General features: G+C 44.0%; 1 protein-coding gene across 3 annotated transcripts; it reads right to left on the reverse strand.

The window, feature by feature from the left end:
• Positions 1-178: 178 nt before the first annotated feature.
• On the reverse strand, positions 179-11,735 carry PVALB (parvalbumin). 3 transcript variants are annotated; one of them, XM_032444972.2, is made up of 5 exons: positions 11,672-11,735; positions 8,265-8,332; positions 6,290-6,422; positions 5,609-5,718; positions 179-402 (listed from the first exon to the last, which is right to left on the reverse strand). In XM_032444972.2, exons 2-5 carry the CDS (start codon positions 8,323-8,325, stop codon positions 374-376), a joined length of 333 nt encoding a protein of 110 aa, XP_032300863.1. In that variant the 5' UTR covers positions 8,326-8,332; positions 11,672-11,735; the 3' UTR covers positions 179-373. The 3 variants fall into 3 exon arrangements, with proteins under 3 accessions (XP_032300863.1, XP_015717794.1, XP_015717784.1); XM_015862308.2 differs by lacking the exon at positions 11,672-11,735 and adding an exon at positions 8,603-9,161; XM_015862298.3 differs by lacking the exon at positions 11,672-11,735 and having other exon boundaries at positions 8,265-8,541.
• Positions 11,736-15,535: the final 3,800 nt, after the last annotated feature.

Below are 15,535 nucleotides of genomic sequence, written 5' to 3' on the forward strand. Positions count from 1 at the left end.
GGCTTAAAAATAATGCAGTCAGTTCTTCCACAATTCAGAGCTTGGACTGAATGACTCATTTTTGTGCAAGTTTTATCCCAAATAATTACACTTTACCCTAACTAGGGATAAAGCAGCAGTTTCACTTAATGTCTGCCAAGACTATGTGAAATAAGAAACAAGTGATAGTGAGAGAGAGTGAAGCCCAGATTGATGTGACCTTTATTCTTTTAACAGAGTCTTTCAGCACAGTTACAGAGTTGCAGGATTGCAGAGAACAGAGCTGGAGTATAAAATAACATAAATAAATAGAACAGGAGCCAAAGCAGTCAGCGGGAAGTGGTTGGAATTGGGCAGAGAAGGATGGGTGAAGGGTTTGCATTGCTTAAAGCCTTTATGATTCAGCCACCATAGTTGCAAATTCTGGAGAGGGGGAAAAAGAAAATCAAATGTTAAATAAAGGAAGATATAAAGAAAGAAGAATCACATTACGGTGATTACAGATTTGCTGATGTAGCAGAGACATCACAAGAACAGAGGAACAAAAGAAATCCAAGTTAATTAAAGGTAATTCCTAAGTCACTGTTGACTTAGGAAATCTTGTAGTGAAGTGAAATAGATGCTACGCATGCCAGGCTGTCAGAATTGGCCGCTGCTATTCATGTGAAGAACTTGATTGGTTTCCTGTTTTTCTTTTGTAGATCTCAATGGGATGAAGGCAAGAGCTAGAAATTTAATTCCGCAGTCAGATAAATTTCCTTTCTATCAGATTTTGGCAAAGAGACTCATGAATGAGCCATTCAGAGTGTTTGTGTCCCTGCGTTATAAATATATTACATGCAAATGCAATTTTGGACTGGCAAATTGAAAATGATAGACTGCAAAACAGAAGGCTGACTCCACTGTAAGAACCTACATAGTAATGTTGACCACATTGATGATGATGAGAAAAATTACTGGGATTTCAGAGGGCTGGGAATTTGTTCTCTGGCCTTTTATTAGTGTTCTACTCATAATGTTTACATAAAGGTATCTATCTGCAGTTTGGGATAATTTTATAGTGTAATGTATCTAATGCCTTTCAGTGCAGTATTACCTATGGAGGTTAAAATTCATAACTCCATCTAACCTTGGATGGGTCACAGTTGTATGTTCTGAAAAGTGTTAAAAATCACAGATTGAAGGGAATTCCAGGAAGGGAAACAAAGATGATAGAAGGATTAGAGGGTCTACAGATCAAGCAGTTTATGGGTTGAACATAACCAGCTCAGAGGAAGGTAACAAATGGGAGGGAGACATCTGTAAAAGCTCAGAAGAAAATTATTGAAGTTTGACATAACAAAAAGCGATGTCTTTCATCTAGTAAAAGCAAGTGAAAATTTGGAATTTTAAAGAACATTCTAACATTCAGAAGGAAAATGCGAATCTCTAACTCAGTGATATCTTCACTGATTGGTATGTGCATACAGATAATACTTATGATGTGTCCAAAAATATTTTGCCAAACACTCACATGCCAGACTGAGAAATAAGTGTCAGAGGTTTAAATTAAATCCACAATTGTCCATCATTTTGAAAGAAGTACATCCAAATTAGGATTAGTTATGCGGATTACTTAACATGAAACGTGCATAAATCCTGTACATGGTGGGGGTACTTAGATCAGAAGTGCTGCAAACTGGATTTAAGAGATAATATAAACCACTTGTGATGGAAACCCAGACTGTTCTGGGCAGGAAGGGAAAGTGGTTATTAAATCAGTGAGTGAATTGATCCTATAGAGAGAAACATGAACTCCCATAGACAAAACCTTTCTAAAAGGGAAAACTAACAATGCATATTCTATTAGAACAGGTTGTCATACTTGCTACTGCTTAATTAATTCATTTTTAAAACAGGTTGTGTCTACTGAATGTATTTGGAAAAGGTTATTCAACCTGAAGCAAGAAAATTTCTGTACTACCTTATGCTAGATTTTATCACTTGATAGCAATATATTTCAAGGGTACTTTCTGAAAGCCACCAAACCATAAAGCGTTCCTTCATGAATAATTGCTATACACTTAATACTTTATCCAGTATTTTCAGTATACTTCATAGATTCTTCAGAGATGCTCCAGCTTAATAACTTTGCAAACTATTTTGCCAACTATTTTCACATGAAGGTTAGCTTAACTGCAGGCGGACTGTGGCTGCATTGTCACAAAGCATATTCATGTATGCAAAACCTCTGACATAAGGCACTATTCACGAGGCCCTGTATGATGCTCATTTTGGTAACAGTTTATTGCTGTTGAATGGCCTGTTGATGAGATAACCCTTCTGATTGACTGCATCCTCTCCTACAGGTGCAAGCCTCCTTCCAAACAAATATAAAAACACACAAATTATAGTTTTCAGTTACAAGGTTTTAAAGTATTTTGCTTGCTGTCCTGCACAAAAGCTCTGATGTAAAAGGGAAGGATTGTCCCACTGTGTTTAATACAGTTCAGTAGCGCATACTCTAACACATACCTGGTAGTACTTTACCAAAATGACAGATGTAATTACAGAGAACAGGTTGTAGAAGAATAATTCCTCTCACTGGATTCAATTTTTACAGTAGAAAATGTATTTATAATGACTTACACTAATAGTCAAGGTCATAGCATACCAGTTGTAATTTTGAATGCAGGATGCCTCACTTTTGCAACTTTTAAAGAAAGTAATTAGAATATTTGTAAAAGCTTTAGAGGTTTACCTGTACTGAGTGGTGAGGCTCTGGCAGAGGCTGCCCAGAGAGGCTGTGGACGCCCCATCCCTGGAGGTGTTCAAGGCCAGGTTGGATGGGACCCTGGGCAGCCTGGTCCAATATTAGACATGGAGGTTGGTGGCCCTGCATGCAGCAGGGGGGCTAGGGCTTGATGATCCTTGAGGTCCCTTCCAACCCAAGCCATTCTGTAATTCTATGACTTAGGATATTTTTGACATTTTGTTCCATCTACAGCACATGGTCTTTGAAAATTCTCTACATATACTTCCTCAAGTCTGTTAGTACTAAGAAACTGAAAAGCATGTCTGTCCACTGCTAAAAACATTCTCCTGAAGCTACTTCAGCATCTCTTCTCAGTCCAATCTGAAAGCTAATGCTAGTAGTTTTATTAGGTAACTAACCTGGCTTTGGCCTAGATTTTTTTTTTTTTTCAGATTCTTCACTTTCTGTTCATATCACTGAAACTTAAAGAGGCCTGGCATTGCAGAGAGAGTGACTGTGTCTTGCATGAACATGTTGTATGTATTCAGCTAGTTGAAATGGGCTAAGGAACCACAAATTACAAATCTCGATTCAATAAGTTGATGCAATAATTTTTGAGCTGGACAGTCTTGCAGAAAGGAAAGAATCCTTTAAGTGGGGAACCTATGAGAAGAATTTGTAATGTGAGACCTCTTATGGAAAGGAGGCTGATTAAGAGGTTGAGATTAATGTTTGTGGTGAAACAGCTGAGAGAAACAGCTCTGTGGTGGTAAAAGACAATCCATTCAGCCCGACTGCTATATGATGTAATGTACATTTATGACTGTGTTTAATTTAGGTAGTTAGTTCTGAGCACTTATAATCTGGAATTGGATTTATGAACTAAAGGAGAAAGTGTGAAGTATCAGTCATCCTCACCCTTTGGTCCCAGTTCCAGCTGTTTCCTTTACCTGCTCTTTCAGCCTTTGTGGTGTAACTGATTGTCAGAGTCAAATTTAAGAAAGTGAAAAGGAACAGATTTTATGCAGTAGTGATGTGGCCAGAAGAAGGGAAAGAAAAGGAGAGTAGAGAGAAAGAGAGAGAAAAGAGGAGAGGAGAGGAGAGGAGAGGAGAGGAGAGGAGAGGAGAGGAGAGGAGAGGAGAGGAGAGGAGAGGAGAGGAGAGGAGAGGAGAGGAGAGGAGAGGAGAGGAGAGGAGAGGAGAGGAGAGGAGAGGAGAGGAGAGGAGAGGAGAGGAGAAAGGAAAAGAAAAGAAGCTCTTCATTCTCATTATCTAGTGTAAATTCAGAGTAATTCTATTTCAGAGTTAAGGAAGAGTGATAATTGCAGAAGAAGGAAAAAGATAAGTGTTTCATATTGTTTTGTCATAGTATAATAACTTCTAGGCATTGTTTCAACTTTAAAAAAGTGCTATGGTCAATCTTGCGTGAAAATGTTAATGTCGTTCTTTCATATTAGCTAAAATGGCTCTGCGAGATACTTATTTTATTCCATTTGAGCTGGTTTTTGCTCTGCAGACTTCTGCATAACTGAGAATGTCTGACGTGAGGTTGGCCAATCAGCTGCAAGCTTACTTACCTGAATCAAGTTTTCTCCTGAAAATTGGGCCCACTGACTTTAGTGTCAGTGCCATTCATTTTAATGGGACTAAGAAGGACCCATATAGTATATAAAATGTTAAATAATGGCGGACTCATCAGCTTCAGTAATGCTGCTAAAATCTAGCAAGAGCTTCCCAAGTCCTTCACAATTACTCCTCTATAACTGTAATATAATCAGCATCTGATAAATTAAGAACTTTTAGATTAGAAACAGGATGATATTCACTGATATGCCATTGTGCTACAAGCAGACGCTTCAGCAAATATACCACCTGACTGTCCGAGGATAACTGTATGACATTGCTTCAGCTTCTAAACTAGGAGACTGTCAGATAACCTCATTTTGCCTTTTATTCCTTTTTATAATTGCTTTTTATTTGGAGACAACATTTTTAATTGATCTCAGAGTTGTACAGAGAACAGAGATATGAGGTTATTATTACCATTATTATTATTTTAAGATATGTTTACACTTCAACCTATCGTGTGGCTTATCGGCATGGTGAAAACTTAGCAATTGCCTGCTGTCTGGGTGATTTAGTGCTCTGGCCACAATCCCCTGCTATCATCTCCTGCAGTGAGGAAGGATGTAATTCAGAAATGCCTCTTCTGATTTGTCTCAGGGATACAGGAGAAAAAGAGGGAAAAGGGCCGATTTAATTGACCCCGAGGGGAAACTGAAAAGCAACATGGTGAGAGGGAATTTCTCACTCCTTGTAGTTCTCATATTTATAAAAAGAGATCAATGGAGTCTTTAGTTGTGAAGACCTGCATAAACACTAGCACATAGACTAACATATAGACTGTTATTGGATGACACTGTGGTTGCAGACTGACTGTACTTTGAATTTTAAGGACATTGCAAGGCTTTGAATGATTTCAGAAAGCGTTACTTTCTTCTTCACTAGTTACCAAGGCAAAATGCTGGAACTCAGCTATTTTCTTTTCTAAATTCACACCTCTCTGTGAAGTCTCGGCGTCCTGACCCTCATTGAAGTCCGCAGAAAGAATAAAATGATTCTAAAAAGAAGTCGTGTTGGTATTTATTCCTACGTCTCTTAATTACAAACTAAACTCTAAACTCTTGCCCCCTCTAGTGTCAGAATTCGGCTTCTGTTTCCCCTGAAGCATGCAAGTAAAGTACGGGCAATGTAGCAGGGCTTGTCATTTCATTAAACCCACATTGTGCCCTTCAGAAGGTCACCGCCCGCGGTGATTCCTAGATTTACTCAGTTCTTGTATGTAAGAGCAATATTCGATTTTTCCTATGCAAGTTTATTCCTCTTGTTACGTACCATCAGCGCCAATTTTACCATCGCCGTCCTTATCTCCAGCAGCCAGAAGAGCCTTTGTCTCTGTGTCTGATAGGTCTCTGCCATCTGGGGTAAAGCCCTTCAGTACAAACCTAATGAGGAAGAATGGAAAAAAAAGAAAACTGTTTTTGTTTGTTTGCTCCAGAACACTTTCACTTAGTATTTATTTGCATTGCTGTTTCATATATGAGGTAGAATCCCTGGTTGGATTCAGGAAAGGTCATAGAATCATAGAATCATAAAGGTTGGAAAAGAGGTCTAAGATCACCTGATCCAACCTCCAGCCCATCCCCACCATGCCCACTGCCCACGTCCCTCAGTGCCACATCCACACGGCACTGGAACACCTCCAGAGATGGAGACTCCACCACCTCCCTGGGCACCCTGTGCCACTGCAGCACTGCTCTTTATCATTCAGAAGGAGTGCTGTACTCTGAATCTATGGGAAATACCATCCTTGAGGTACTGATCATTCAAGAGTTTGAGGGATCCCACAACTAGCTACCTCCAACACACTATAGTCCCTTCAACCAGCAAACAGCTGATTACTGCACACAAATACCAGTTGGGAGACCAAACCATAAGCTGTTATCTAGAATCTTGTGGGAAGGAAATCAGACTCTTAAGGTGAGGCTGTTTGAGAAACACCGTATCTTTGCTTACTTTAACTCTTCCTCTTCAATGAAGCCACTCCGGTCTTTATCAAGGATATGGAAAACCTTCTTCACATCTTCTGGGCTCTTCTTTTTTAATCCCACCATCTCAAAGAACTTCTTGTAGTTAAAAGATTCAGCTGCTATAGGGGGCGAAAAGCCATAGGATGGTTTAGAAAAATCATTAAAACTTACATAACATGCATAACCCCATGCTTTTCTTCTTTACTGCTGCATGTCCTACCCTGGGAGGCTAAAGTACATTGTAGCCATGGAGCGGCAGGAGCACCGCAATAGTCACGCTTCACACTTGTTTAAATAAACAAATGGTGAGAAGGGAACTGTTTCCCTTTTGCAAGTGAAGAACTGAGCTACAGAGGGATGAAGACTTGCCCAAGGTCACACAGGAACTCTGTGCAGAGTTGGAGGCTGAAGGCTAACCTGCCTACTCTCATTTCAGTGCCTTAAAATATGTTTTAACAAGTTTTACCCTAAAAAAAAGAGAAACATTCAAAGAGCAAACTCCGACTATTAGACCACTGTCACTTTTTGATATTTCCACCTCCGTGGACAAGATCTATTTTGGTGCACGTGGCTTGTATGGTTCTGGTCCATTTTTCCTTAAGGCTCGCCCAAAATTGGAATAGAGCATTGCTACCACTAAAGGCATGTGCTATCAGTGTCTGTAAGCTCAGGCTCTGCAAGGCAGTGCTGTGCTGTGCCTGCAGGACCCTCTGAGGCACAGTCGCTGGGGAAAAAGCAGAGCCATGGAGATGGGAGTGGAGATAATAAATGGGGTTTACCTGCTGCACCTCCCCGTAGTTTAACCAAACCGCCTGTCCCACCCATGCAGCCCCCCGCTAACGGCTATGGTGCAGCCTAGATAAGTGCTGCTGAAATCCAGTCCCGTGACCTCCACAAGGTGTTGTGGATTTATTTATTTATTTATTTATGTTTTATTATTATTATGCATCTTTGTTCCTAACGCAGCTTTTCCTATTGCATAAAGCGAAGGAAGCTCAATCACTCGGGATCTGTTTGGCTGAGACCTGTCATTAGTTGCTCCTAATTGCTTCTGCTCCGGGACTTGGAAACGGTCCTGGAACAACGGGAGCTAATGAGGTAAACAGCCGCCGGATCGAGTAGAGCAGTTCGTTGGTCCCTGCGACTTTATGGCTGCTGAGTTTATCGGAGCTCAGCGGGCTTTGCACTGCCTCTGTTCGGGAAGGTCACCGCACAGAGCAGGAGAAAAGGGCACTTCGGGGCAGGGGCGGAGGGGGTGGTATGGGGATGGGGGGGCATTATGCCGCCGTTTCCTTGAGAGCAACCCTTAACATTCGGAGCACGGAGCAGGAAAAGGGTTTGCCGTCAGTTTTGACAATGAAAGAGATGAGGAATATCTGAACACCGGAGGAGCCCGAGATATATGGGACGTAGGGACCGCTGCAGCCATTCGCCCTGCGGAAAGCTCCTGCAGTCGAGCGGCGCACTCGCTCGCTCTGCTGCTGTTGCCTCCTGCTCCATCCCGAAAAGCAAAGCCCGCTGGGGCATTCCGCATAGGGAGTAAGGAAAGAGAGGCTTTTATCTCCTTGAAATGCAAAAGAGCAGTTCTGCAGTACTTGAAACTGAATGTTGGATGGCTGGAAAGCTGCCACCGTCCCTATCCTGCATCAGGACATAATCCCCCTCGGTTCCTTTAGAAGTCTCCTCTCACGAGCAAAGCACAGCCCGCAGCTGCTGCTTACCTCCTTCTGAAAAGGAATGAGCATTTCAGCTCCTTCTTGTGCAGAGCAACTTTGCTGAGGATGCAGCCCTGCACCTGATAAACCTGTCACGCCTTCGCCGCGCTTCTGAGAACGCGTCCTCTTTGCTATTTTATCTAGCTGTAATCTTCCCCGAGCTTAAATAAATGCACTGCCATCCTGGGCTGTAGAGACGAAAAGGAGGAGAAAAAGAAAGAAAAAGAAAGAAAATTAAGCACTTACCTGAGAAGGCTCCCACAGCCTTCTTGATATCCTCAGCGTTGAGCACGTCAGTCATCGCCATCCTGCAACTGTTTGAACAGGGAAGCAAGTGCGAAAAGATTAAAAAAGTGCTTTTCTCATCATTTCTGCTCATATGACCAAAGCTGCAGTGCCGTGTGGGGATGATGGCACGTCGGGAGCGACTGGCCCGGCGCCAGCCACGGATAGAGCTGCGCGTGGCGAAGTGCCACGGGCTGCCGCTCCCCCGGTGCGTACGGAGCGGTCCCCTGAAGGACGGGGTACGGGGATGCCTTCGTGGGGACCCGGCCGGGGGCGCTCCCTGCGGGGCGGTGCCTTACGGGAGAGCTGCGGGGCTGAGTCGGAGCGGCCGTGCCAAGGTCAAGTCCTCGGGTGCGGTGGAACTGCAGAGCGGATCCCTTCCGTTGGGGAAGTCGGGATGAGCTTTACCAGTTGTAGTCGGAACTGCAGCATATGCCAAGCTTCAAGCAGCTCTTGGGGTCGGGATGCAAATGGAACGGAGCTCTTGAACGTTTGCTTTCTCGTTCAAACACTTGAAACGTCCCCCTCCCATTCCGCCTCCCCCCCACCCCCCTCCCCTTAGACCTCGTTTCTTTCGGGCCACTCCATATTAAGCATCATCCGCGCTGAATTCATTATCACATCCCCGCGAATCTCACGGCTGCCGCTCCCACTGTGCTGCAGAGCCCTCCGCCATGGGATTCACCGAAGGGGAAGCGGGAGGTGACCCCGGGCTCATGCCATGCTCCTGCAGGGCACCGGGGTCCTCGAGCGGGACCCACAACCTCAAAGGAGCAGCTAAAAGGACTGAGAGATTCTGTGTTTTCTGGGTTTGTTTGCTTCAAGAGACAGTGCCCGTTTCTCACCTCGGGACCGACCCGCTCGGAGAGTTTGGGCAGGAGCCATAGGACTGAGATAGCCAAGGTTAGGGCCCAGGAGTAGGGCAGATCTCGGTAGGAACACTGGCATCTCTGCCTGAGGACAGGCGGGGAGGGAAGCGGTGTGGCAGCAGCATCCCCACCCGCTGTCAGCAGCTCCTGCCCGACCCCGCTGACGCAATGGCACCCATGGCCCGAACGCCAGAGCGGCCTCAAAAAGGAGGGGGCTGCTTTGCAGGAGCGTCTGGCTGTCGGTAATCCCTTCGTAAAGCACGAGCCCCCACCCTCCTCTCGGCGGCCCAAGCTCAGCTCCAGCAGATGAGTCATTAGCGTGTCACCGAGAGCAGAAGGACGGAGGAGGAGGTGACGCTGGGGTCCCTACTTTTTCTCTTTTCCTTTTTAAACAGCGAAGTCTTCCCTGTAGGAGGGACTGTCGTTTGGAACCTTTTTTTTTTTCCTCCTTTTTCCCCCTTTCTCCCTAATTTCTGTGTATTTCCTAGGATACAAGAGAGGCTTTGTTGTCTTCAAGGACAAACATTGGTGACGGATGGGGGAGCAGCATCCATCTCCTTTACGCACAGAACGGGATGCACACTCAACCCGGAGGGCTTCACTCTCCTCAGCTGCCCCTGTATTTCCTGCAGTGGTTTCGGGGCCGGGAGGTGGAAGAGTTGATGCAGAAATGGTGGAGTTCGGCTCAGAGGATGGAGCTGAAGAAGCTCTGTGTAGTGCAGTCAGTCGTCGCCTTGTTTTACGCATAGGTCAAATGTAGTCCCACAAATATACAACTATTAACAGGAGAAACCACCGTGCTGGTTGCATGATCTTCTGTAATTGGTGTATCTTTACTTGTTCCTATTGATGGAAGAGGAAAAAAATATCTTTTTTTTCTTTTTTCTTTTTTCTTTTTTTTTTTTTTTCCAATGGAGATGCCTCCATCCTATTAGGACATCCTCATCCCCTTTGCCAAGTCTAGCATCGGTGCCATCCACTCAGGAGCTGGGATTCACCTTCCACCTCTTCTTCGCTTTCTTTTGTGACCCCATCACCGAGGCTTCCTCTCTCTCGGATCCTTAGAGCCTCCCTTCAGGTCCCCACGAGCGGTGCTGGCTGCTGCCCATCGGCCTCAGAAGATGCTCTCGTTGCGGGTGAATCGGGTTTCGGTGTCGGTCTCGCTTTGCTGACAAGGCAGGGCGCTTGGACGGCTGCCCTCCCCCACACGTAATCCAAGCCCAGGGCTGGCAGAGGGCTGCAGTGCTCCGAGCCTCCTGCCCGGAGCTTCGCTCAGCACCCTGGGCTGAGACCCTGCATCCCTAACGATGTGGGAACCCCTCAGGCATCAGCCTGTTGTAGAAGAGAAGAAGTGAAAAGCGCCAGAAAAGCTGAAGCACCAGCACCAGCTGGAGTCTTTGTGTAGCACAAAGCACACTATCCCCCGACTTCCCATAAGAAGAGGAGGCCGCATGTGGGTTTACAAAGCTACCCAAAGGGGACATAATATGCAGCCTCGGCAGAGGCCGAGGCCCGTCTCTAATCTCGGCACAGCATCTGCCAACAAACTTCTAGAAGCTTTCAACCGCCCAGCTTTAGTCACAACTGTGATGCTATCCCAATATATGCTATCCTAATATATGCTGTCCTAATATAAACAAGGCGTTTCACGAATTGGCAGTTTCAAACTCGACCCTTCACCTCTTCCGCATCATCCCTCCGGGATGAATGACACGTTTTGCTTTACTGTTGAAATTTTTGCCAATTTCTTTCCTTTTTTTTTTTTTTTTTTTTCCTTCCTTCTTTTTCCTGCCCGAACACTTTGCGAAATCTACACAGTGCATTTCCAAGCAGGGCTTTCGCAGAGATAACTCCCCCTTCCTCCAGCACCAACGCGGTGATGTCCTCACCAGCATCGAGGAAATCAAGTCGAAATCCAACCTCCCTTGCCAAAGCAAGAGAGTCGGGAGAACGGGATGAGCAGCAGAAGCCCCACGCCAGCAGCTCGAGCTGCAGGCAGGCGAAAAGGGTGACACATCCATCTTCCTAATGACCGCATCAAGGAGAGCGCATTCATCCCATCGCATGTGCATAAAGAGACGTTTCCTTTCTGCCACGTGTTTTGGAGCTGCTTTCTTTTCTTTTTCACCTTCTGTGTCTGACTGAGCGCTTCATTAAATTCCTCTCGAGAAATCCTCTAATTCTCCTTCTCTTTCCCCTCTCCCTTCCCCTCTTCTGTTGTTTCCATTTTCTGACTTTCTCCCCGCATTTTCACCCCACCTCCCTCAGTGCGTTCCATTTCCTCTTCCTAATGGCCCGCAATCTTCTCTGCGGGAATCCACTCCTCTGTGCGGGGGAGATTTGCACCTCTTTGTCCTTCGGTTTGGGTCTGTGCGAAGGGGTCGGAGTGATGGAAGCGCTTCCCCGTTTACAGTCCGTTCGGGCGGAGGTCCGGGGTTCTGCCCAGATCGGACGAATCCACATTCTCTGTGGAAGTTTCAGCATTTTCTTGCTACTTACCTTTTGGATCTCTCCTAAGCACTCTTGAAAAGGTTCTTAGATACGGAGGTGATCAAAAAGAAGTGGAACTCGGGGTAGGGACCCCACTTATATAATCTCTCCTGCTCTTTCTATTTTTAGCAAGTGATACCCACTCCTCACTGGTATCTGATATTCAGGGATTTTGGTGACGGTGTCACATTTATCTTTTCCTTAACTAAGGAACACTATTAATAATCCTTGGCACTCACCTTCCCCTGGCTGTGAAAACCTATTACCTCGGCAAGCTGACGGTCTGCTTGAGACTTTATTGTTAAGGGGAGAGGCAGGCAGCGGGGATCAGCTGTGCAGAGCAAATGGGCCTTCAGATTCTATCAGACGGAGGCAGCTTGCAGAGCTCTATCAGGGAGTCCAGCCTGGGAGGTGGGGAGGAAGATCTCACTCTCTACAGTGATCTGAAAGGAGGCTGTAGTGAGATGGGAGTCAGGCTCTTCTCCCAGTTTAGGGGATAGGATGAGAGGTGATGTCCTCAAGTTGCACCAGGGGAGGTTTGGGTCAGACATTAGGAAAAAATTCTTCTTTGAAAGAGCAGTGCTGCAGTGGCACAGGCTGCCCAGGGAGGTGGTGCAGTCGCCATCCCTGGAGGTGTTCCAGAACTGTGTGGATGTGGCACTGAGGGACGTGGTCAGTGGGCATGGTGGGGATGGGTTGGCGGTTGGACAAGGTGACCCTGGTGGTCTTTCCAGCCTCTGTGATTCTGTAGTTCTATGACTTTATGAAGATACAACCACTTCATCCACCACTGAGCAAAACAGAGGCAATACTGAAATTTGTCCTCCTTTCTCCTTAGCCTCAGCACACACCACCTGAAACCAGTCCTAAGCTGCAACCCCCAACTAAAGCTTCACCACCCATCTTTAGAATCATAGAATCATGAAGGTTGGAAAAGACCTCTAAGATCATCTAGTCCTGACCTTGACAGGTGGCAGAAACAATTTTTTTCAGTGCAGGCCAAGATCAAAATGCAGTTATGTCCAATGTAAGTTGTTCAGGAGGTGCTTCCCACAGGCATCAGTTTGTGCAACATTGGTTGTTCCTACAAAATCTCCAGTCTGGATCTCATTGGGAAAGGTACTGTGGAAGCCTAAAGGATTTACAACCTGAGCTCACATAGGAGAGGTAGAGGACTGTAAATGAAGAGATACAGTATATATGAGCATAATAAATGGACTCTAACCTTCTCAGTGTATGAATTCTCTTTATGCAGAGTTGCTTCCTTTAGCCTTTGAGGATGCCTCTATTTTTTTACTCTATCAAGGAATAATAACAAAGTAAAAGCACAATTGAGAACTGTTTGCTGTTTTGTACTCCACCTGGGGCCACTTTCCTTGATTTTAAATGTTCATCTGGCAAGGGGAAACATTTTGTGAAGAACTGTGAATCACATTTATCCGGAGTATATTTTCAGTTTCAGGATGCCAACTCAATAGTTTTTAGGCTGCTGTGATACAATGAAAGTTATCTTTCAGGAAAGGCGGGTGTTGCAAAAGCGAGATTTGATTCTTCTAGCTTGATTAATTGATCCTAGAAGGAAGGAAAGATAATTGAGTTGTGTGTGGGATGAGGGTATTTAAAAATATTTTGCTAATGCCAGCATCATTATGATGCCAAGTTCTGCGATAAGTTGGAAACTCTCCAGGAGCTTTAGACAATTTCAGAAGAGGAAGCTTTATCGAATCAAAAATGACAAGTGTTAATTCAATCAATTTAAATTTCTCTCTCTTATTTAATTGTATTACATTTCCTCTAGCGGTCTTTGAATTTTGCATGTACTCCAGTAGTGGGGAAAGGAGTATTGCATTTCAGGTGGGCTCCTTTATTCCTCATGTTGACAAACCTTCCTCTGTGCCCTCGATCAGAGCAGGTGTAGCCTAGTACTCAATTACACTGTAAAGCAGCTGACTCTTGTGGATCCAAATGTTTTAGCCAAATGATGTGTTGCCTATGAGCGGTATGATTCAGCAGTGCTCTATTGGCTACATTCAGTGATGCAGAGTTTGCATTACACTTTCACACATTATATACCTTTGATGTGTACAACAATCATGTTCTGGTTTAGAGATACCAGCACCTCATGGCTATCAGCTGGTTGCTGTATTTCTATCAGTACCCAGTAGAACAACTTTCCCTCCTTCTGTACTTCTAGCAGCTTAGGGTGGCTAAGGACAGTAGGACAGCCTGTTTGACTACTGGAGTATGACTTCCATTTCTGTCTGATTTGTTGGAACGAGAGCAAGGTTGGCCATTATGACTCCTCTGAGTAATTCAACCATAAGAAAGCTATCCTGATTAGCGGAAATCCTTCCTTAAATCCTTTCTCATCCATTTATTGAGTTCCCGCTAATGCTTATTTACAAGGAGAGAAGCAGACTTATGACCTTGTTGGACAGATGTTTGTTACATGTCAAGTATTTCATTAATTAAAACTCTTTTTATTTTTTAAGGATAAGAAGAACACAAGTAAAAACTGATCCTTCTAGGTTATTAGTACAGATTTGACTGAAACAGAAAGATGTGGAGCATTGTGGCTGCAGGACACTTGACAACTGAGAGTTCACCTATATGAAACAATAGGATTTAGGGAGAATGTTTGTTTAACAGCAGTTTTCATCTTAATCAGGCTTGTTAAGGACTGGACTTCCCCTGCAGTATTAGTTGGGACTCTCATCCATTTTCACTTCTTTTTCTCAGTCCATACCTAAACAATTGCCATCTGAATAATCAGGTGCCCTAAGTCCACACCTGCCAGCGTACCTGAAATTTTCAGTGTTAGCATCATAATGCATTACCAGTGCTTTGGAAAGAAAGCTTGTCCTGCTGCTATCTTCTATCTAGTACATGTAAACTGTATGACATCCTTTACTGGAGAACATATTCCAAAATTCAGAGTTGGCATTGAATAAAAATGTTTCTTAGTTGCCAGTTAACTTTTCTCATACATTTTTAGATCGTCAGTCTCTCATATAACTCTCTGGATTGACTCTTATTGGAGTTAATGCCTTCCATTTGATTTTACAGTTATAATATTCTCAAGTCCTTGCACTAGTCAGGCTATAGCCTCTATGCAGAATTACCTATTTTACATCTTTCCTCACAGATAAGTCTCCCTATGTCTGTAATGACTTTTGTTTCTTGCTTGCTTTGGTGTTCTCCCAGTTTTGTTGACATTTTTGTGATAGGTATCTGTTATAGTTTCTAAACTGTTTCTAGGATATAAGCCAGGAATGATTAATCTGCTTGAGTTTGCTGCAGTCCAAGACAGGTGTGTATCTATCCATATTGCATTTAGGTTTGGAAACAACGATTTTAAATCTTTAAGAAAACACACACACACACACACACACACGTATATATACACATACAGTATGCCTGCAGCATTTTTTCACTTAAAAACCTATTGAAGCATTTTGCAGCCATTACTCACAACACATGAACCCCTCCAGTTTCCTCTACTGCAAAGCTTAACGCTGACCTCACCTATGTGTCCAGCTATAGGCAGGATAGGAAGCCTTAAAATGGCATTCTTTTCTTTGGTGTTGATGTATGTTTTCTTCCTCCTTGCTTCTTCCTACAATGTGCTAGGTATATGGTCCTCTTCCACATTAACTCTAAATAAAGGAAGGAAGAAATATTTCATTGCTATTTTGTTAACTGAAATTAGATACTTTAACAGCTCCATATTACTGGAAACTATTAAATACTGAGATTTTAACTTATACAAATGTTGTACTAAAAGTCTTGTGGAGACACAGGAGTGAATATTAATTTGAATTACTATAGTGCATTTGGGAATTATTAGGAAGATGGAATATCAATACCCACATT

Source organism: Coturnix japonica, chromosome 1 (assembly GCF_054131305.1).
Source record: "Coturnix japonica strain WE chromosome 1, WE-NBRP24, whole genome shotgun sequence".
Lineage (NCBI taxonomy): Eukaryota > Metazoa > Chordata > Aves > Galliformes > Phasianidae > Coturnix > Coturnix japonica.

Bases quoted from the DNA above. Each gene is read 5' to 3' on its own strand.
- PVALB (XM_015862298.3), bottom strand. From the start codon at position 8,397: ATGAGCAGAAATGATGAGAAAAGCACTTTTTTAATCTTTTCGCACTTG. The intron at 6,423-8,264 runs GTAAGTGCTTAA...CGCCCCCTATAG, and splicing joins GGCTGTGGGAGCCTTCTCAG to CAGCTGAATCTTTTAACTAC. The intron at 5,719-6,289 runs GTAAGCAAAGAT...CTTCCTCATTAG, and splicing joins ATTGAAGAGGAAGAGTTAAA to GTTTGTACTGAAGGGCTTTA.